Source organism: Salmo salar, chromosome 09 (assembly GCF_965601325.2).
Source record: "Salmo salar chromosome 09, fSalSal1, whole genome shotgun sequence".
Lineage (NCBI taxonomy): Eukaryota > Metazoa > Chordata > Actinopteri > Salmoniformes > Salmonidae > Salmo > Salmo salar.
The window spans coordinates 139,271,205-139,294,421 of record NC_138299.1 but is presented as its reverse complement, the minus strand read 5'-3'; the positions used below and the strand labels follow the sequence as shown (position 1 = coordinate 139,294,421).

At 43.9% G+C, this 23,217-nt stretch overlaps 2 protein-coding genes across 2 annotated transcripts in view; both read left to right on the top strand.

Annotated features, from left to right (window-relative positions):
* The first annotated feature begins 921 nt into the window (after positions 1–921).
* Positions 922–2,227, top strand: LOC106612977 (small nuclear ribonucleoprotein Sm D2). The gene is made up of 3 exons (XM_014214746.2): positions 922–1,060; positions 1,429–1,608; positions 1,816–2,227. Coding segments are annotated over exons 1-3 (357 nt in total). The 5' UTR covers positions 922–1,058; the 3' UTR covers positions 1,991–2,227.
* A 6,280-nt stretch (positions 2,228–8,507) lies between these two features.
* Positions 8,508–23,217, top strand: part of vasp (vasodilator-stimulated phosphoprotein) — a 39,290-nt gene continuing 24,580 nt past the window's right edge. The window contains 1 exon segment of the mRNA NM_001140907.2: positions 8,508–8,703. Within this exon segment, the coding sequence (NP_001134379.1) occupies positions 8,699–8,703 (5 nt within the window). The 5' untranslated portion in view covers positions 8,508–8,698.

Sequence of the window (23,217 nt, the reverse complement as noted above, 5' to 3'; positions counted from 1 at the left end):
AGTACAACGTACATTATTTTCTTTAGGAATGTAGTGAAGTAAAAGTAAAAGTTGCCCAAAATATAAATAGTAAAGTAAAGTACAGATACCCCCAAAAACTACTTAAGTATTTTTACTAAGTACTTTACACCACTGCATGGTATAGGGGGTGTCATGCTCTTGTGAATTTTGGGGAAAGCGTATATGACAAGTGTGGCTGGGTAGTCAATGTTCATATTCTCATATTCTATCTTTGTAATTTCCCCTTCGTTCAAAAATGTACACAATTTATTGTGGATCAGAGACTTGATTAATTAGTAGGGTCCTTAGGAAGTCTTTCGTAAAATTCATTATCACTAAGAGAGGCAGGTTGAGGTTTCCAGGGTTAGAGTAGTGCAGAAGTTGTCGTATGCTGAGGCAGTGACGAAGGCAGAGAAAGATGGGTCAAAGAGGAGGGTTCCTGAAAGGAGTGGTGTGAGTAGAAGATCTGTACCAGTATTTGTATTTTTGTAGTTATTATGGATCCCCATTAGCTGCTGCCTTGGCAACTCTTCCTGGGGTCCAGCAAAATTAAGGCAGTTTATACAAATTTAAAATCATTACAATACATTCACAGATTTCCCAACACACTGTGTGCCCTCAGGCAGGGATGGAACGTAAGTCACAGAAAATGTAGGTCGTAGTGGCAGCTGCAGAGAGAAATTTGGGTGTACGAGACTTGATGTCAGAGTTACAGGGTGTGTTGTGTGGTGGTGTCCTGTCTTTTAAGGCTTTTGGCCTGAGGTAGGACTTGATAGATTAAATAGTGGAGTAGGGTGGTGAGTTTTTGGTGAGTGTAGGGTTAGATGGTAGGGTATTTGTTGATTTATTTTTCAAGCAAAGTATAAGGGAGTTATACTCCAGTCTAGTAGGTGGCGGTAATACAACATAATTGAATGCCAACTGCCCTTAAACCAAAGAAGAAGTTGTTGTACAGAGAACACACGAGTGTGGCGTTGGAGAGATTAAAGAAGCCGGTAAAAAGCTAACATATTTACTAGCTAGGTTTCCTGCTAAAATCGCCATTCGCTGAAGAAAATATGTAAGTACTTTAAATAACCAATGTGTGCATGGTTTATATACAGAGCCTCATCACTGTGGAAAGAATTGTGGGTAAACTTGGCTAGCTGGTTAACGATAGCAAGTCATGATGACCTAACGTTACTAGCGATAGTAACTACTGTAGCTAGCTAACCATAATAAACCTAGGAACTTATCAGCCAGCAAGCTAATACGTATTGCCTTTGGCCACTTCATATAAAACAGTTTTCCATTTTGTTAGCGGCTAACTGTTGGTCTGAATTAACGTTAGTTTTGTCAAGTCTCAATCATCATAATCTCGATCAACAATGTTTGAATTGCCTGGAGTTTAACTCTGTTAACAATAAGTATCCTCAATAATCCTTCCAGGAGCCTGTTAAATAAACCCAAGTCGGAGATGACTCCTGAGGAGCTCCAGAAACGCGAGGAGGAGGAGTTTAATACTGGGCCCCTGTCTGTGCTCACCCAGTCTGTCAAAAACAACACACAGGTCCTCGTCAACTGCCGAAACAACAAGAAGCTGCTTGGCCGTGTCAAGGCATTTGACAGGTATTTATGTAGCTAGGCCACTGTAGTTGGGAAGTCATCAACTGGAGTTATATGGTTAATCACAAATGTCCAACAAATACAGACACAAGATAATGTGTGCAATTTGTTATCACATATTACCCATACCCCCCCCCCCCCCCCCCAAAGACTTGATTCTTAATGCTTTTTTGGTTAACTGTATACATTTGTATTCCCCTCTCAATGCAGACACTGCAACATGGTCCTGGAGAATGTGAAGGAGATGTGGACAGAAGTGCCCAAGAGTGGCAAGGGCAAGAAGAAGTCCAAACCAGTAAACAAGGACCGTTACATCTCCAAGATGTTCCTGAGAGGAGACTCTGTGATTGTAGTGCTGAGAAACCCCCTCATCACTGGGAAATAGACTGTTCATTTGCCCACTTCACCTGTCTTTGTCAAAGAGGATGGACTGTCATTATGTGAAAATAATGTTTTGTTTTGGAACAGAGAGGAATCTGAGCTGTGTTTTATAATTTAATGTGAGAAAATGATACCAAGTTCACACTTTGGATTACTGATTAAGATCATTCCTGCCGTTCTATTTTGTTTAGGGGGCTAATTTAGTTTTTCATTTTAATAGTAAAAGATGAGAACTATGGTATTCGGTGTTGTGAATACGTCTACACACTCTTAGAACATAGCCAGATGTATTCTCTACTGTATCTCAAATAGTTTCAGGCTCGAAAGCAAGGGATATGTTGGGATGAACAGAACTCTGACTCTTGACTTCCCTCTTTCTCTCCTCCTCTCCATCCTCTCACTCTCCTCTAGCCTGTTTCCCCAGGCAGAAGCTTGGGTGTCAGTGTTGATTTCAGGTGGCAGCGCTCAATATGCGACAAACTGCCGTTTAAAGAACCATGCATTATAGATGAGACCAGATGTGCTGACTGTCACTTCACACCCTGCTCTGCGTTCTCCGTATCATCTTGTCCCTTCGCTGCGACTCACCCCATCCTGACCACTTTGTTAGCTAATTGTCTCAATAGCATATTTATTTATTCTCAAACAGTTGGCACTTAAACCAGTGCGGTTGACTTGGGGCTTGAGTGCCCGTCCCAAGGTTATTGGCTGTAAGTGGCATACTGTACAGTGCATTCGGAAACTATTCAGACCCCTTGATTTTGTTACGTTAGAGCCTTAATCGCCACACAATACCCCATAATTACAAAGCAAAAACAGGTTTAGACATTTTTGCAAGTTTATTAAAAAGAAAAAACATCACATTTACAGAACCTCAGACCCTTTACTCAGTACTTTGTTGAAGAACCTTTGGCAGCGATTACAGCCTTGAGTCTTCTTGGGTATGACGCTACAAGCTTGGTACACCTGTATTTGGGGAGTTTCTCCCATTCTTCTCTGCAGATCCTCTCAAGCTCTGTCAGGTTGGATGGGGAGCGGCGCTGCACAGCTATTTTCAGGTCTCTCCAGATATGTTTGATCGGGTTCAAGTCCGGACTCTGGCTGGGCCACTCAAGGACATTCAAAGACTTGTCCCGAAGCCACTCTGCGTTGTCTTGGCTGTGTGCTAAAGGTCCTTGTGCTGTTGGGAGGTGAAACTTCGCCCCAGTCTGAGGTCCTGAGTGCTCTGGAGCAGGTTTTCATCAAAGATCTCTGTACTTTGCTCTGTTAATCTTTCCCTCGATTCTGACTAGTCTCCCAGTCCCTGCCTCTGAAAAACATCCCCACAGCATGATGCTGCCACCACCATGCTTCACCGGAGGGATGGTGCCAGGTTTCCTCCAGATGTGACGCTTGGCATTCAGGACAAAGAGTTCAATCTTGGTTTCATCAGACCAGAGAATCTTGTTTCTCATGGCCTGAGAGTCCTTTAGGTGCCTTTTGGCAAACTCCAAGTGGGTTGTCATGTGCCTTTTACTGAGGAGTGGCTTCTGTCTGGCCACTACCATAAAGACCTGATTAGTGGAGTGCTGCAGAGATGGTTGTCCTTCTGGAAGGGGCTCTCATCTCCACAGAGGAACTCTGGAGCTCTGTCAGAGTGACCATTGGGTCCTTGGTCACCTCCCTGACAGGCTCTTCTCCCCCGATTGCTCAGTTTGGCCCGGGCGGCCAGCTCTAGAAAGAGTCTTAGTGGTTCTAAACTTCTTCCATTTAAGAATGATGGCCACTTTATTCTTAGGGACCTTAAATGCTGCAGAAATGTTTGGTACCCTTCCACAGAGCTAGTTTTCTGTCTCGGAGCTCTATGGACAATTCCTTCGACCTCATGGCTTTGTTTTTGCTCTGTCAGCTGTGGGACCTTATAATGACCGGTGTGTGCCTTTCCAAATCATGTCTAATCAATTTCATTTTACCACAGGTGGAGTCTAATCAAGTTGTAAAAACATCTCAAGGATGATCAATGGAAACCGGATGCACCTGAGCTCAATTTGGAGTCTCATAGCAAAGGGTCTGAATACTTATGTAAATAAGGTATTTCTGTTTTATTTTTAATACATTTGCAAAAATGTCTAAACCTTTTTTCACTTTGTCATTAAGGGGTATGGTGTGTGTGTTGATGAGGATTTGTTTTTTCTTTAATCCATTTTAGAATAAGGCTGTAACGTAACAGTGTGGAAAAAGTCAAGGGTTCTGAATACTTTCAGAATGCAATGTATGTGCAAGAGCACAATCATTCTCATTTTGCAGGACTCTTTTAAATCATCTGTTGTCTGAATTAAGACTGTGCATGGCTCTTTAGGTTTGTTCAAAGGTCACAAAGTATTCCCTGCTGGGCATAAAGAGTAGCACAATTAGTTATGCATAAATCTCATTATGTCTTATTGATTGACATCCCCTAAACTTGAGTCCCAGAGGAGGAGGGACATGATACATGAACATTGAGGAATTTTGCCAAATGCTTCCTTTTCCCAAAAATAACCAGGTCATTTTCTGGAAGCTATTTGTTTGCTTTTCCCATCTTGAATGTTGTGAAGTTGATGCCATTTTCATTTAAGTTTAATTGAATGTGCTTTGAAATTGAAACACGTTTGCAGAGCAGTCAGAAGCAAGATGGGAATCTCACAGTTACCTATAGGCATCTTAGCCTATATCTCACTCAGTCTTATGTGTTGATTCCTATTCCATATTTTCCATTGAGGCGAGTCCTCTTATAGATGACTATAACTATTGTTGTGTTTCTTTATTCCCATAGCTACTTCTTTCTTACTCATGGTACTGCATCACACATGTTCTTTTGAGTTTTCCCATGCTCTTTTTGGCCCACCCAGTCCTTCCAAGCCTGGGGCTGTCCTCCAGGTCTCCAACATATGAGGGAACATATCTTGGGCAAATACATCCTCTTCATGCCCCCCACCCCCTCTCCCTGTTAAATTGCTCGCCCTAAGGGCCACTGCACCTGTGGTATCTCTCTGTGTGGGGGGCAGTTCTCTGTCTCTGATTTACAGCCCTCAGGTGAAGCCTTCGGGGATGTGTGTGTCAGAGGGAGAAGAAACTTAAAACGAACTTGGATAAAACTCAAACTAACCCCCCTCATCCTTGTCTTTGTATTCTGTAGGCCAACTCATTATTTTCCTGATCAAGGATCAGAGATGAAAGAAACATTCGTATTTCTATTTTTTTTGGTCTCTGCAGCAGTTCATGTTAGCACCAATAACACAGTATTTTCAATCTCTTGAGTGTTCTGTTTAGTGAAAAGCATGCACACCTATTCATTCATTCTTAATGAGTTATAGAAAAGGGTGCCAAGTGTCTTTACGCATGAGTGAGACTTGAGTCCATTTCCCTCCAGATTTTGGGGTGTGACTCTTCAGCAGGAAGGAGGATGTTTTATTCAGTAGGCAGCTGGAGCAGAAGGCGCGATAAGAGGGGAAGTGTGATTATGATAGCGATCGGCCATGCATCGATACTCTCCCCTCCGTGCAACGCGACACCCTCACACAGCGGGCGGGTCACACTCGCCATCGATCTTGCCTGGTAACCCGAACTGCTGCAGTTTGTTTCCAAGCAGATCCATGGTCGGGGTATCAGTGCCACGAGGCATGTGGAGAAAGAGTGACAGAGAGTATCAACTCTGTAAACACAGCAGTGGAGGCTGCTGAGGGGAGGACAGCTCAACATAATGGCTGGAACGGAGCAAATTGAATATCTGATACCACATATTCTGCTTCAGCCATTACCACGAGCCAGTCCTCCCCAATGAAGGTGCCACCAACCTACTGTGACATACACAAACACACTTTAGGTCACCTCATCCCAGTGAAAGAAAAAATGCTGCTACCCAACATATCATTATTGAATAATTTTTTGTTAATTTAATTAAGCCTACATAGGAGTGTTAATACATGTACATCACATAGTATATGTTATTGGCAGACTAAAGGGAAATGTGGCGATACAATGTGTACTGATACATGGCCACGCCAGCTATGTTGAGCTGCTATGTGTTGTTATTTTCCCTGATAAATCAGATAAGGGCGCAACTATAGACTAGATAGCAACAAATGTAGTTTAGGTATACAAACTGACTGGAATATTTTTTTCTCAAACAAAATAGTAGGCCTACACTTCATTATCAATATTAACCCATAAAATCATTCTCCTCTTAATAAAAACAGGTAGTATCTTCCGCCATCTAGCGGCGGATATTAGTATTGTATTTTGTTTGGCCGCCCAGCAGAGGGCGTGCTTAAACCTTTTAACTACTTCAGGCTACATGAGTGCAAAATGCTGAGCAACACTCAATACCTGTCAAACACCACCAGTCTTCAGACCGAGCAAACAGTTGAAGAGGGACAAACCGTTAAGGTTTGATAAAGCATTGTCCTCACAAAGAAAAAATTAAGAGTTTCAGCTCTATATCCTCCTTAACATAGACCTATCTTCTTCCACTGTGCTGTGACTTACATATTTGTGCCTTAGGTCATCTTCCCCATTTCCCCTAGTAGAGGTCAGAGACCTAGTCAGCTCATTTGGGCTACATTTCTTTAGCTTCCCTCAGCTTGGCGACCAGCCCAGATCTCTCTACCCCCCCCCCCCCCCCCCCCCCCCTCTCCTGTCCAAACACACACTCCTTTTCATAAGAAAATGTTATCTATTATGCACAGTGAAATAATCCATGACTCATATTAATCCTAATTAAAATTATTAGTACTCAACCCCTTGCCTCCACCACCATTCACATTGTTTTCCAGACTGAGTTTCAATCTCTTCTCCCATTTTTGCTACAGTCCTATAATGCAGTAAACTAGATTCCTGTTTACATAATGCCCTCTCTAAAAAAGAGGGCACAAACTCTCTCTCACACACACACCTAATGTACCCGGGTCTTCCACTTATCTCTCACTGTCCAGCCACTCTAACATAACCTTGGTCTCTACCTTAATCTAACTCTCATATTATCTAATCACTTGTGTCCAAGTCCAACAGGTACCATGTGAAACTGTGCCAACTAAGGAGAGAGCTGACGTCACACTGTGGAGAAGTGGTACAGAGGACAGGAGGGGAGAATCCTAGCATTACAGCACAGTCTACTTCTAGGTGAACCACTTTCTGGGAGTAGAGGGACTGTCTTTGACTCACACATTTTCATTTTCTCACCAGTTTCAAACACATTTACATGCTTGGATGTGGAAAATCTGATTATATAATTAACATGAGTTTAAAAATGAATTGAAAACGTGTACTCTATTTTTGGGTGCAGTTTCAGTAGTGGCCAGCAGACAGCAGATTGAATGGAGGGAGCTCAAATTGTGTGACAGGCTGACAGTTGCTCTGTAGACAGCTGTCGTGTGTGTTCAGGCCTACCAGTGGCTTCAGATGTTTACACATGCCATTGAGACATAATGCATTCCTTCCTCTTCTGCTCCAGTTCCCTCTTCCCCCATAAGGAGAAAAATGCTACAGTATCGCTCAAGACGTTTTAGGAATGCAGTGCAAGATATCATGGTGGTGACAGCGCTGTATCATTTGCTATATTCTTTCCCATTATCTTCCTCCTCCATTATGTATGAAGTTAGAAGGCCTATGGTGGTGGCAGGTAGCCTAGTGGTTAGAGCGTTTGGCCAGTAAACGAAAGGTTGCCAGTTTGAATACCTGAGCTGGCAGGGTGAAAATCTGTCAATGTGCCCTTGCGCAAGCCACATAACCATCATTTGCTCCAGGGGGGCAGTACTACTATGCCCGACAAACACAGTTCATTGCACCTATGTGGCAATATATATATATATATATATATATATATATATATATATATATATATGTATATATATTTGTTTTGCCTACCTACAGTCTACAACTAGTTTCTTAAACTATTTGTTTTCTCACCACTATTCACATTATGTGCACAACGTTGATTATAAGGCAGTCTTGTTTAGTCCAACAGGCCTATGTTGCTTAAATAATTATAAATACAGTTTGTTCCCAACTTTCTATCAACCTTGAATACCCGAATTGGAGTTATGTCTTTCAAACACTAGGGAAAGGCAGCGGGTGGATTTTTTTCAAAGGTTAGTGCAATCCGGCATCCTTGGGCCATGGACATCACTCCCCAAAACCAAACCTTAACCGTTTTCAAATGTCCACTTCAATGGGGGTAGGGACGTCCCAATGATCCCAGATAGCAAGGACCTATTTTCTAACTACAGAGAGGAGGGGCCGGTGAACATGGAATGAAAACCTACTTCGAGTTAAAAGCTGGTTTAAACACCAACGAAATTACGCAGACCGGGACGAAGGTCTAGAGAAGGTTCACAGCATATTACCGATCAAGAGGAGTTCCCACTTTGACAAAAATAAGAAAGAGACTAGTTTGTCCTGGCACGGTTTATGGTAGCCTGTTTAGAAAGGAGAGATGAGTCTCGGATCCTGATTGGAGTTGACAAGCGCGCTCCTCTACTGTATCCAGCCTTTCAACCCCTCTCTCCGAAACCAGGAAATCGTCGAGGTGTGCTTATCTTTATCCTGCTTGTGGATCGTAGGCTACCCCTTTGCGGGTAGATACATGTGTCTCTCGCCGATATCGTCGTCTTTTATTTAATTGTTTAGCTTTTGAACCCGGGCTCAGATCTGAAGCCGAAAAAACTGCATCGGAGAGGATCTCTATTCTCGCCCAACAATGAGGTAAAGCGGGTCAAATCTGATCGGTCTGTTCATTGTGTTTATTTTCTTTTGGAACTACAATACAACAGTTTTGTGCGCTTGTAGTGCACGAGCATGGACGGTGCAAGTTTTTGTTTAGTCTATCACATGATTTATCATGTAACACCGATAGATCTCGAACTGTTTCGGTAGTCTAGTTTGGACTCAAGATAGACTAAACATGTCATTGTTAAAGTGACCGCCAGACTAGACCAACTTGTTTCAATGTAGAATACCTAATACAATGTTTCACTTTGTAGCCCAGTTGAATTTTGGAACGGGGCTGAGTGAGAGGAGAATCGGAGAAGTGCAAGCTGGAGCGCTGTGTCTGTCTGGTGTCAGTCAAAAATGTATATGACTCTGTCCCCTTGTCATACAGTAGTAGCCTGTTGCTCTGTCATAGTTGAACATTGTTTAGTGGCCTAATTCCAGTACATTAGGCCCAGAGGGCATTAAGAGCGGGTAATTTGTACTTTACTTACATTTACATTTACATTTAAGTCATTTAGCAGAATATTTTACTTGAATAACAATGTGTCCCATAGTGATTTAAGTTAATAATGGAATCAAGATTTATTGTGGCCTATTTGGGAAATGGGACTGCTACTATCTGCAATGGTGCCCTGTGGTTGAGCACTCTTGTGTAAACTGGGCATGGAGCAGTCTGGTCAGCTGGCTTGCCGTATAACACCACGTATCCATGCAACGTCTCCATTTTTTTCACTCTGGTAGTTGGCCAACCAGGGCTGTACACGGAACCAAATTGCGCCGAGCATGGAACACTCCAGTCTACAAATTCCACATCCTGTTGAAGCCTGTGCAGTTGGCAATTACACGCTTTGAAGCAGACACTGGTTAGGCTTTTCTGGAATGTTATTTTTTTTCTTCTTCTGATTCAAACACAATGGCCCCTCGCATATGACCTGGGTATATGTACATTTGTATACTCTGACTCTATCCACAAGGTATATTTGTAGTGTTTCCATAACCTGTGTAACGAGTTCTTTATCTTTAACCAATCTTGAATCTCTCACTGCTTTTGTAAAACCTAGTTGGGCAAGTAAGGCCTTGTATTGTTTTTAACCTGTTGCTGATCACTTTGGTTTACTTTGTTAAAACCAACACTGACCTCTAGGCCTACTAAATTGTCTCCGGCCCCACCTAAAGAGGTCATGTCATTTACCTTGCTTACATAATGGGTGAGGAATGTAATGTTGTCGGTCACATCATCAATTTCATTGTCCTCCAGCATAGTCTACCGTATTTGAATGTTGACACAGAAGTGCAGCCAACTGGTTAAATGTTCCATGGTTTCTCCCAATATAGGTAGGCCTAGCCCTAGATCCCGAGCTGACCCAAATCTAATAAATAGAAACCTCAATCAATACATCCAAGGCAGTTTGTTACATGTTCTCTGTCCACCCTGGCTTTGCATACATTCTCCCTATAAACATAATCAGCTGAGCCTTTCTGGCCAGTTTCCTCCATGTTGCTCTCTGACTGTATGCACACTGACACACAGGAAATAAATCAGTCTTCATTAATGGCAGCTGGAGGATTCATTGTTAACAATGTGACACCTGCTGTGATTCGCTCCAGGTGTCTGACACTGACTCCCCCCTGGGCTGGGCTAGCATACAGTAGGCCTACGCAGGACACCCTTCAAGTGTAAGGTGGTTGTGAAACATGCCACATTTGATCTAACAAGTCATTCCATGCGCTGTGTTGAAATCAAATCAAATTTTATACAACAGGTGTAGGTAGACCTTACAGTAAAATGCTTACTTACCATGGTTGGAGTCAATTTGAATTGAAGACAGTCAATTTTGGAAGTAAACCAAAATTACAATTCAACAATCAAAAAAACGGAATTAGTTTTCAATGACTTCTCAATAAACTGAAAAGTACAAACTTTTTTATTTCAAAAGTTTAAAAACGTCAATTTTAAATTCAAATCACTTCCTGAATAGACTGCCTTCCATTTGAGTTAAGCCCAACATGGTTACTTACAGCATATATACAAAAGTATGTGGACACCTCTTCAAATTAGTGGATTTGGCTATTTCAGCCACAACCGTTGCTGACAGGTGTATAAGATTGAGCACACAGCCATGCAATCTCCAGAGACAAACATTGGCAGTCGAATGGCCTTACTGAAGAGCTCAGTGACGTTCAACGTGGCACTGTCATAGGATGCTACCTTTCCAACAAGTCAGTTTGTCAATTTCTAGGAGCAACAATGGCTCAACCGAGAAGTGGTAGTCCACACAAACTCAGAAAGGGACCGCAGAGTGCTGAAGCGTATAATGCGTAAAAATTGTCTGTCCTCAGTTGCAACACTCACTACTGAGTTCCAAACTGCCTCTGGAAGAACTGTTCGTCAGGTTTCCATGGCTGAGCAGCCGCTCACAAACCTCAGATCACCATGCACAATGCCAAATGTCGGCTGGAGTGGTGTAAAGCTCGCCACCATTGGACACATTGGAAACACGTTCTCTGGAGTGATGAATCACACTTCATCATCTGGCAGTCCGATGGACAAATCTGGGTTTTGCGAATCAAATTACACTTTATGACACATGCACCGAAAACAGCAGGGGTAGATCTTACAGTGAAATGCTTACTTACAAGCCCTTAACCAACAATGCGTTAAGTAAAAAATAGATAAATAGAAAATAAAAGTAACAAATAATTAAACAGCAGCAGTAAAATGAACAAGTGAGGCTATATACAGGGGGTAACGGTACAGAGTCAATGTGCATGGGTTAGTTGAGGCAATTGAGGTAATATGTACATGTAGGTAGAGTTAGTGACTATGCAAAGATTATAAACAGAGAGTAGCAGCAGTGTAAAAGAGGGGTCTGGGTAACCCTTTGATTAGCTGTTGAGGAGTCTTATGGCTTGGGGGTAGAAGCTGTTAAGAAGCCTTTTGGACCTCGAATTGGTGCACCTTTACCGCTTGCCGTGCGGTAGCAGAGAACAGTCTGACTAGGGTGGCTGGAGTCTTTGAATTTTTTGGGCATTCCTCTGACACCGCTGAGTATATAGGTCCTGGATGGCAGGAAGCTTGGCCCCAGTGTAGTACTGGGCCGTACGCACTACCCTCTGTAGTGCCTTGTGGTCGGAGGCCGAGCAGTTGCCATACCAGGCAGTGATGCAACCAGTCAGGATGCTCTCAATGGTGCAGCTGTAGAACCTTTTGACGATCTGAGGACCTATGCCAAATATTTTCAGTCTGCTGAGGGGGAAAAGGCTTTGTCGTGCCCTCTTCACGACGGTCTTGGTGTGCTTGGACCATGTTCGTTTTGTTGGTGATGTGGACACCAAGGAATTTGACGCTCTCAACCTGTTCCACTACAGCCCATTCGATGAGGATGGGGGTATGCTCGGTCCTCCTTCTCCTGTAGTTCACAATCATCTCCTTTGTCTTGATCACGTTGAGGGAGAGGTTGTTGTCCTGGCACCACATGACCAGGTCTCTGACCTCCTCCCAATAGGCTGTCTCATTGTTGTCGGTGATCAGGCCTACCACTGTTGTCATTGGCTAACTTGATGGTGTTGGAGTCGTGCCTGGCCTTGCAGTCATGAGTGAACAGGGAGTACAGGAGGGGACTGAGCACGCACCCCTGAGGGGCCCCTGTGTTGAGGATCAGCGTGGCGGATGTGTTGTTCCCTACCCTTACCGCCTGGGAGCGGCCCGTCAGGAAGTCCAGGATCCAGTTGCAGAGGGAGGTGTTTAGTCCCAGGGTCTTTAGCTTAGTGATGAGCTTTGAGGGCATTATGGTGTTGACCGCTGAGCTGATGCCAGGAGAACGCTACCTGCCCAAATGCATAGTGGCAACTGTAAAGTTTGATGGAGGAGGAATAATGGGGTTGTTTTTCATGGTTCGGGCTAGGCCCCTTAGTTCCAGTGAAGGGAAATCTTAACGCTCAGCATACACTGACATTCTAGATGTTTCTGTGCTCCCAACTTTCAGCATGACAATGTCCCTGTGCACAAAGCGAAGTCCATACAGAAATGGTTTGTCGAGATCCGTGTGGAAGAACTTGACTGGCCTGCACAGAGCCCTGACCTCAACCCCATCGAACTCCTTTGGGATGAATTGGAACGCAGACTGCGAGACACCCACTAATGCTCATGTGGCTGAATGGAAGCCGCAGCAATGTCCCCGCAGCAATGTTCCAACATCTAGTGGAAAGCCTCCCCAGTAGAGTGCATGCAACAAGAGCTTCCAAAGGGGTGACCAACTCCATATCAATGCCCATGATTTTGGAATGAGATGTTCAATGAGCAGGTGTCCACATACCTTTGGGAAAGAGCTTGTACCCTACATGACCAATGACACAGAGTTAAAGAAGAATAGAAAACCCAATAATGAGGCTATATACAAAGAGTACCATTACAATATCAATAGGCAGGGGTTTATTTTTTTCACCTTTATTAAACCATGTAGGCCAGTTGAGAACAAGCTCTCATGTACAACTGCGACCTGGCCAAGATAAAGCAAAGCAGTGCGACAAAAACAACAGTTACACATAAACAAACGCACAGTCAATAACACAATAGAAACATCTATGTACGGTGTGTGAAAATGTAGAAGAGTGGTGAGGTAAGGCAATAAAGAGGTGAAATAATTACAATTTAGCATTAACACCGGAGTGCTAGATGTGCAGATGATGATGTGCAAGTAGAGATACTGGGGTGCAAAAGAGCAAGAGGATAAGTAACAATATGGGGATGAGGTAGTTGGGTGTGCTATTTACAGATTTGCTGTGTACAGGTACAGTGATCAGTAAGCTGCTCTGACAGCTGATGCTTAAAATTAGAGAGGGAGATATGACTCCAGCGATTATTTTTTCTTTTTGCAATTCGTTCCAGTCATTGGCAGCAGAGAACTGGAAGGAAAGGTGGCCAAAGTAGGTGTTGACTTTAAGTGACTAGGCATCAGGATATACTATACTGGGCTGGCAGGTAGCCTAGTGGTTAGTGTTGTACTAGTAAGCGAAAGGTTGCAAGATCAAATCCCCAAGGTAAAAATCTGTCGTTCTGCTCCTGAACAAGGCAGTTAACCAACTGTTCCGAGGCCGTCATTGAAAGTAGGAATTTGTTCTTAACTGACTTGCCTAGTTAAATAAAGGTCAAATATATATTGTATGTCTACAAGCAACAGCTCTCGCCAGTTTGACATTTTCCCCTTTCACTCCCTCCACGCTGAGCACATACTTTTTCATTTTTTTCTTCAACATTTTAGTCATTTAGCAGACACTTTTATCCAGAGCGACTTACAGGAGCAATTAGGGTTAAATGTCTTGCTCGATTACTGGCCCAATCCCTTAACCGCTAGGCTACCTGGCGCCTTGTGTGTTTAGAGTAATAAAAGGCTGCTCTCATCAGTTTTTAAAATGTTCTCCTTTCACTCTCCATGCTGAGCACATGTAGTATTGATCTACTTAAAAGCAAGAACACCGATTCTGACTCACCTTCAGTCTCCTTTTATTTCTCTCACATAATTCTTTGTCTGCCTGACTGTATTGAAATGAGCTATGGAGGCCAGACTGGAAGGGCTATGGAGGCCAGACTGGAAGGGCTATGGAGGCCAGACTGGAAGGGCTATGGAGGCCAGACTGGATGGGCTATGGAGGCCAGACTGGATGGGCTATGGAGGCCAGACTGGAAGGGCTATGGAGGCCAGACTGGAAGGGCTATGGAGGCCAGACTGGAAGGGCTATGGAGGCCAGACTGGATGGGCTATGGAGGCCAGACTGGATGGGCTATGGAGGCCAGACTGGAAGGGCTATGGAGGCCAGACTGGAAGGGCTATGGAGGCCAGACTGGAAGGGCTATGGAGGCCAGACTGGAAGGGCTATGGAGGCCAGACTGGAAGGGCTATGGAGGCCAGACTGGAAGCCGGTGGCTAGTGTAGACTCACAGGGAGGGTATTCCACTTGCTACCCTCCCCTCCCCCTCTACCATCATCAGTGATCTTTTGACCCTGTGACACCTGGTTGAGGAGTCAGGAGCTGTTATGCCTGATGTTTAGGTGTTTGTCTAACTTTGTCTCTGTTTGACACAGTCATTAGTAACATTCATTGCTGTAATCATGTAGTTAAGAATTTTATGGCACAACGTCGTTGTGTATTTGCCATCACTAATCATTTGGTGTATGTTGGTATGGTGATTTCTATGTCTCCATAAGTAAACTATTTCCTTAATTCCTTTGTTTATGAAAGTACATTCAGGTGGGTTCCCTGTACAAAAATCAATGGGATTCTCCCTCACCACAATGAGAGACCGTGTGGTAGTATCACCAAAGAATACTTTGCACATCATTTATACATTAAGACTAAATGTCGCTGTGGCTGAGCAATCTGTGCCATGCATTATCACAAGATCTCCCATTTAACGCTACTGGCCTTTTATGTCAACACCTGATCAACACTCCCCCATAACAATTTACCCCCATCGGTGCTCCTTGTTCTAGAGCAAATAAATAGGCCTTTATGTGGGGGCCTGCCTTGGGATTAGAAGCAGTGCACAATGTACAAAACCTTCTATTGTCTCAATAGTGCCAAATCCAGTTTCCTTGGTGGTTGTTGTGGGTTTTCTTCTATTACTAAGCATCTAGATTACAAAATCCCCCCTCCTTGTTCAGAGGTGTTACTCAGACGTATACAGTCTAGGCGTCTGTAGAATGGTGGGTAGGGCATGGTAAACCGGAAGCAACAATAGGGCTTTGTTCTTTGCCTCTGACAAAAGAATCCTCTTCACCCTCCTTTAGCATGGTACACTGACGGTGAATCAAACGCACGTGTCATATAATTAGGTACAACTCTCAATTCTATGAAATTGCGCAAACGCCAAACATATCGCAGTGTGATGGGATAGCACTTAGCTCTGGAGCCTGCAGCCTTGCTGGCTCGGTCCTAGTGGCTATCAGAGGGTCTAATTAGCCGCTACTCTCTCAGGTTTGGGACACTCGTGCATATAGTGGAGGCGCGCGTGAATTAGCAAATGGAGGGTCGAGGGTAAGGGGTGATTTGGGATTCAGCCTGACACTCCCATATTTACCATTTAAGTTCCTTCCTTCCCTCCACCCTAACTAGTATTCTTCCACACACCCATATCCCTCATTCCCAATGCTCCCAGTTTCTCCTTTTATATCCCATCAGTGAGAAATGTAGTGCTGCAGCTGATCCATATAGATGCTGTAGGTCAGGAGGAAACTGTGTTCACAGAGCCACTGTTGCCTCTGGAAGTAGGGATGTAACTGTACAGTAGGGATGTAACTGTATAGATGTAACTGTATAGTAGGGATGTTACTGTATAGATGTAACTGTATAGATGTAACTGTACAGTAGGGATGTAACTGTATAGATGTAACTGTATAGTAGGGATGTAACTGTATCTGTGCCATTAAACCCCTACAACTCATCCAGAATGCCGCAGCCCGTCTGGTGTTCAACCTTCCCAAGTTCTCTCATGTCACCCCGCTCCGCCGCTCTCTCCACTGGCTTCCAGTTGAAGCTCGTATCCGCTACAAGACCATGGTGCTTGCCTACGGAGCTGTGAGGGGAACGGCACCTCCGTACCTTCAGGCTCTGATCAGGCCCTACACCCAAACAAGGGCACTGCGTTCATCCACCTCTGGCCTGCTCGCCCCCCTACCTCTGAGGAAGCACAGTTCCCGCTCAGCCCAGTCAAAACTGTTCGCTGCTCTGGCACCCCAATGGTGGAACAAGCTCCCACACGACGCCAGGACAGCGGAGTCAATCACCACCTTCCGGAGACACCTGAAACCCCACCTCTTTAAGGAATACCTGGGATAGGATAAAGTAATCCTTCTACCCCCCTTAAAAGATTTAGATGCACTATTGTAAAGTGGTTGTTCCACTGGATATCATAAGGTGAATGCACCAATTTGTAAGTCGCTCTGGATAAGAGCGTCTGCTAAATGACTTAAATGTAAATGTAAATGGAACAACTGTCATCATATCCTCCTCGTGGTTCCCTGGGCAGCTCCAGGCCTTGGTTGGCTTTGTCCCAACGAGCCCAGGGCATCAGCATAGCTACACAGGGTACAAGTTGCACCGTCACTGTGGAGCTGTAGGTGAGCGACTAACCACTAGGCATTGGATACCATAGAATTAGGACCTAGAATAGTCATTTAATAGGATCTCTATGTTGGATACTCTAATAGTGGTTGCTGGCCATGGCTGAGACAGGCTGGGTCTTGTTGCAGTAGCCATGCTGTAATGATTTAATGCATGGTCAGCAAAGGCTGCCATTTCTCCTTCCTCCTCTTCTCTTTGTCTCTCCATTCATAACTCTCTCTTCCTCCCTAGGCAAATATTAATGTCTAGTGATTCACTGTTGTTTTGAATCAGATTGCTAATGGGCGCACACACACACACAGAGAGAGTAGGTTCAGGAGAGTGCCACTCCATAATGTGGCATAATGGGCGTCTGTGGAGGACGGTTTTATAGTGACAGCCATCACACTCTCTCTGTCATGTCTACTGACTTTCCCCTACAGACATACATGAGGATGCTGAGAGTGCATTGACTGGATAAAAGCTATATTTTGGTTGGAAGATTTATATCGAGGCTCAAGCGATGCCACTGTGGGTTAAATAGATTGGGCATCAAAAACTATTTCCTGCATGGGCGACATTTTTGTGAATGGATAGCGAAGCGACTAATCGTGTTTACCGAAACTACCAGCTTTTGTGCTATCGCTGGGACTGGTTGCCTCTTCAGATCTCCCAGTTGGGTCTCTCCGTCTGATAATATCTATGTTGAATAATTCTAGGTTTTAGTCATTTGGATACCTTTTCAATGGGTAGTGAATTCATGTATCGTCTCTATTGAATGTCCACAATGGGCTGTAACTGTAAAAATGACCACCTCATTCAAAAGGTAGATTTACTGATCCTCGTTCCATTGCTTCATTTTCAAGTAATAAGCATGTTCATGCATGAACTTTAGTGGCCACGAGGCAAGTTGAACCGTTTTGAAGACACCGTGCATACCATCAAAGAGTAGGGCAGCAACATTTGATAGATACATGATTTGATTGTGTACTTAAGATGAAAATTAGACTTCCTGTGTCTTGACCAGCGTTGACCCGTTTTGAGGATAGTGAGTCGATCTTGCAACCTTTCGGTTACTAGTCCAACGCTCTAACCACTAGGCTACCTGCCGCCCCACTTGCGGGCAAGGCCCACCCACTGGGAAACCAAGCCCAGCCAATCTGAATAACTTTTTTTTTACCCACAAAATGGCTTTATTACAGACAGAAATACTCCTCCGATTCTTCAGCTGTCTGGGTGGCTGGTCTCAGACGATCCATCAGGTGACGAAGCCGTATGTGGAGGTCTTGGGCTGGAGTGGTTACATGTGGTCTGCGATTGTGAGGCCGGGTGAACGTACTTCCAAATTCTTTAAAATGGCACATTTTAAAGTGGCCTTTTTATTGTCCCCAGCACATGGTGCACCTGTGTAATTTTCATGCTGTTTAATCAGCTTCTTGATATGCCACACCTGTCAGGTGGATGGATTATCTTGGCAAAGGAGAAATTCTCACTGACAGGGACTTCCACAATATTTGAGAAGCTTTTTGTGCGTATTGAACATTTCAGGGATCTTTTATTTCAGGTCATGAAACCAACACTTTAAATGTTAGATTTTTGTTCAGTGAAATATATAGCTAATGCTAAGTGTCAAGCCAGAGGCAGGCAGCACTCACAGACCTCCATAAAAGTGAGTTATCAACTCAATTTAGATTCTATCCTTCCTCGCTCCCTCTTTTGTGCACGGTGGGCACAGTTTCATACCCATAGCATATTATCTGGAGATGTGGACATAGTTACATGTCTGGACAACAGATAGGGAGATGGTGGGGAGTTTCTCTTCATCTCTCACCCCCTAATGAGGGGGATCTTCTCCAAGGGGGTTTGCCGCCTCCTCTGCCTCCTTAGCTTCTCAGGGAGGATACGCTTCGACATGTAAAAGGAATTAAGCGAACGCAGAGAGGAGAGCGATGATTCGATGGTCCAAATAAGGGCATAGTGAGTGCCAGTCACAGCCCCCCCAGAGCGCTTCAGGAGCTGGAATGCTGCTTTTGCTCCTCGGCCTCTTTCAAGTGGTCAGAGGCTTGGCCCAGACAGCCAGGGAACGTTTCCACAACGTTGGAGAGACCTATTCCAGAGAAACTCAGGCACCGATGAGTCAGCACACAAAGAATGCTGACGCAAAGAATGCTGAGTGGTTTGAACTTGACTGAGGAAGAGAAAGTGAGAGAGTTGGTGCATAAGAGTTTGAGGCCGAACATAAGAGACAGAGAATGAGAGTCCGACACCTTTTGAGAGCGAGAGAGACAGGGAAAAAAAGATAGCCAGCTAAGTCTGTGTCGCAGCATGCTAGGACCTGTGTGAGGGAGCAGGCACGCGGAAGGGAGGGAGACGGAGAGAAGGATAGAGTTAGGAAAGTTACCAGCAGTAGGCCAAGGATTACCACAGGGGCCCTGGTCCTCCTCAATCTTTAGTCTGGGGCTTCAGTAGTCAGCCAGTCGCTCCATATGGTTAGCCTCTTACAAATACCTGTACTTCAAGGGTCTGAGGTATGCGGTCCATCTTCACAACTGTTTATTTGGACAGCATTAAATTACTTAGGCTGTACGCTTAAGAGGATGCTCTGTGTTTTTGTATTTGAGAGATTAACACTACTTGTTATTCAGTGAAGTTACCGTCTGTGTCCCACTGTGTGTCAGTGTCACTTGGGCCAGAGGTATCACTGAGTCTGTGATGTCACTGACAGCCCTGTACTTGACTGGAGGGTAAAGTCATTGAGGACAATACTGTCAGATGACACTGGTAACTTCAACTGTCAGTGTAATTTTTGAGCCAAAACTAATGCAATTGTTTTGATGTTTTTGTACATAAACTGGATAAGAGGTCACACGGTTGGTCACCTATGCCCCTGTCGTTTGTGTGTGTACTCACCCGGTGGTGCTAGATAGAGTCCCAGGTTGTGCGCTGTATCCTAGAGAGACAGGACCAGGTGAATTCTACTCTGCTTTTAAGAATGTGTGATATCGGTATCTGCATCATCATCATCATCCACCACATGGAACTGTGGTCTATATTTCTATCAAGGCTGAGAGGGGGAGTTAGCGTTGCTTTACTTTTCATTGTTTTAGCTCTCACTTCAAATGAGATGTTTTTGAAAGCGTTTTAAAGCGGGCTGAGAGGGAAGAGGACCTATGAGTGAAATAACATTTGTTCACATTTCCAATAGGCGTGAAGTCCTCCTGAGATCTGAATAAACTGAACTGTGATACCTCTTATTCATTCCCTTTAGTCATGTTCAATATGACTCATGATTTATGACTCAAACTCTTATCTTTGGAAAAATAAAAAGCTTTTGGAGTAGAGCACCGTTATTGATTTGTATATGACTGTATCTGTGACCAAATTAGAGCGCAATACCGATTTTTGTATTGATCTGTTGATGTGATGTGCTAGACTGGACAATTTGTCTGGCATGAATGACCACAAGGCGCAATGGCAGGACATGGCAAGCACTTAACATACTTTTGTATAGATAGTGTATGTGGACACCCCTTCAAATTAGTGGATTCAGCTATTTCAGCCACACCCGTTGCTGACAGGTGTATAAAATCAGGTACACAGCCATGCCATCTCCATAGGAAACATTGGCAGTAGAATGGCCTTACTGAAGAGCTCAGTGACTTTCAACATGGTACTGTCATAGGATGCCACTTTTCCAACAAGTCAGTTTGTCAATTTTTGCCCTGCTAGAGCTGCCCCGGTCAACTGTATGTGCTGTTATTGTGAAATGGAAATGTCTAGGAGCAACGACGGCTCAGCCGAGAAGTGGTAGTCCACACAAGCTCACAGAACAGGACCGCAGAGTGCTGAAACGCTTAGCGTGTAAAAACCATCTGTCCTCGGTTGCAACTAGAGGTCGACCGATTAATCGGAATGGACGATTAATTAGGGCCGATTTCAAGTTTACATAACAATTGGTAATCGGCATTTTTGGACATGATTGTGGCCGACTACATTGCACTCCACGAGGAGCCTGCATAACAGGCTGACCACCTGTTACGCGAGTGCAGCAAGAAGCCAAGGTAAGTTGCTAGCTAGCATTTGAACTTATCTTATAAAAAACAATCAATCTTAACATAATCACTAGTTAACTAGTAATATCATGGTTGATGATATTACTAGTTTATCTAGCTTGTCCTGCTTTGCATATAATCGATGCGGTGCCTGTTCATTTCTCATTGAATCACAGCCTACTTCGACAAACGGGTGCTGATTTAACAAGAGCATTCGCGAAAAAAGCACTGTCGTTGCACCAATGTGTACCTAACCATAAACATCAATGCCTTTCTTTAAAATCAATACACAAGTATATATTTTTACACCTGCATATTTAGTTAATATTGCCTGCTAACATGAATTTCTTTTAACGAGGGAAATTGTGTCACTTCTCTTGCGTTCCGTGCAAGCAGTCAGGGTATATGCAGCAGTTTGGGCCGCCTGGCTCGTTGCAAACAGTGTGAACACCATTTCTTCCTAACAAAGACCTTAATTAATTTGCCAGATTTGTACATAATTATGACATAACATTGAAGGTTGTACAATGTAACAGCAATATTTAGACTTGGGATGCCACCCGTTAGACAAAATACGGAACAGTTTCGTATTTCACTGAAAGAATAAACGTTTTGTTTTCGAAATGATCGTTTCCGGATTTGACCATATTAATGACCTAAGGCTCGTATTTCTGTGTGTTATAATTAAGTCTATGATTTGATAGAGCAGTCTGACTGAGCGGTGGTAGGCAGCAGCAGGCTCGTAAGCATTCATTCAAACAGCACTTTTGTGTGTTTGCCAGCAGCTCTTCGCTGTGCTTCAAGCATTGAGCTGTTTATGACTTCAAGTCTATCAACTCCTGAGATTAGGCTGGTGTAACCGATGTGAAATGGCTAGCTAGTTAGCGGGTTGCGCGCTAATAGCGTTTCAATCGGTGACGTCACTCGCTCTGAGACCTTGAAGTAGCTGTTCCCCTTGCTCTGCAAGGGCCACGGCTTTTGTGGAGCGATGGGTAACGATGCTTCGAGGGTGGCTGTTGTCGATGTGTTCCTGGTTCGAGGCGAGGAGCGGGACGGAAGCTATACTGTTACACTGGCAATACTAAAGTGCCTATAAGAACATCCAATTTTCAAAGGTATATGAAATACAAATGGTATAGAGAGAAATAGTCCTATAATAACTACAACCTAAAACTTCTTACCTGGGAATATTGAAGACTCATGTTAAAAGGAACCACCAGCTTTCATATGTTCTCATGTTCTGGGCAAGGAACTTAAACATTTTTTACATGGCACATATTGCACTTTTACTTTCTTCTCCAACACTTTGTTTTTGCATTATTTAAACCATATTGAACATGTTTCATTATTTATTTGAGGCTAAATTGCTTTTATTTATGTATTATATTAAGTTAAAATAAGTGTTCATTCAGTATTGTTGTAATTGTCATTATTACAAATAAAATAAAAACAAATTGGCCGATTTAATCGGCATCGGCTTTTTTGGTCCTCCAATAATCGCTATTGTCGTTGAAAAATCATAATCGGTCGATCTCTAGTTACAACAGTCAGTACTGAGTTCTGCCTCTGTAAGCAATGTCAGCACAGGAACAGCTTCCCCGTGGCTCAGTTGGTAGAGCATGGTGTTTGCAGCGCCAGCATGGTGTGTGCAACGCCAGGGTTGTGGGTTCGATTCCCACGGGGGGCCAGTACCAAAAAATAAATAAAAAAATGCATGAAATGGATGCATTCACTATTGTAAGTCGCTCTGGATAAGAGCGTTTGCTAAATGACTAAAATGTAAAAATGTAAAATGTTTCTTCGGGAGCTTCATAAAATGGGTTTGCATGGCTGAGCAGCCGCACACAAGCCTAAGATCACCATGCGCAATCAAATCAAATGTATTTATATAGCCCTTCGTACATCAGCTGATATCTCAAAGTGCTGTACAGAAACCCAGCCTAAAACCCCAAACAGCAAGCAATGCATGTGAAAGAAGCACTCCCTAGAAAAACTCCCTAGAAAGGCAAAAACCTAGGAAGAAACCTAGAGAGGAACCAGGCTATGAGGGGTGGCCAGTCCTCTTCTGGCTGTGCCAGGTGGATATTATAACAGAACATGGTCAAGATGTTAAAATGTTCATAAATGACCAGCATGGTCAAATAATAATAATCATAGTAGTTGTCGAGGGTGCAACAAGCACGTCCGGTGAACAGGTCAGGGTTCCATAGCCGCTGGCAGAACAGTTGAAACTGGAGCAGCAGCACGGCCAGGTGGACTGGGGACAGCAAGGAGTCATCATGCCAGGTAGTCCTGAGGCATGGTCCTAGGGCTCAGGTCCTCCGAGAGAAAGACAGAAAGAGAGAATTAGAGA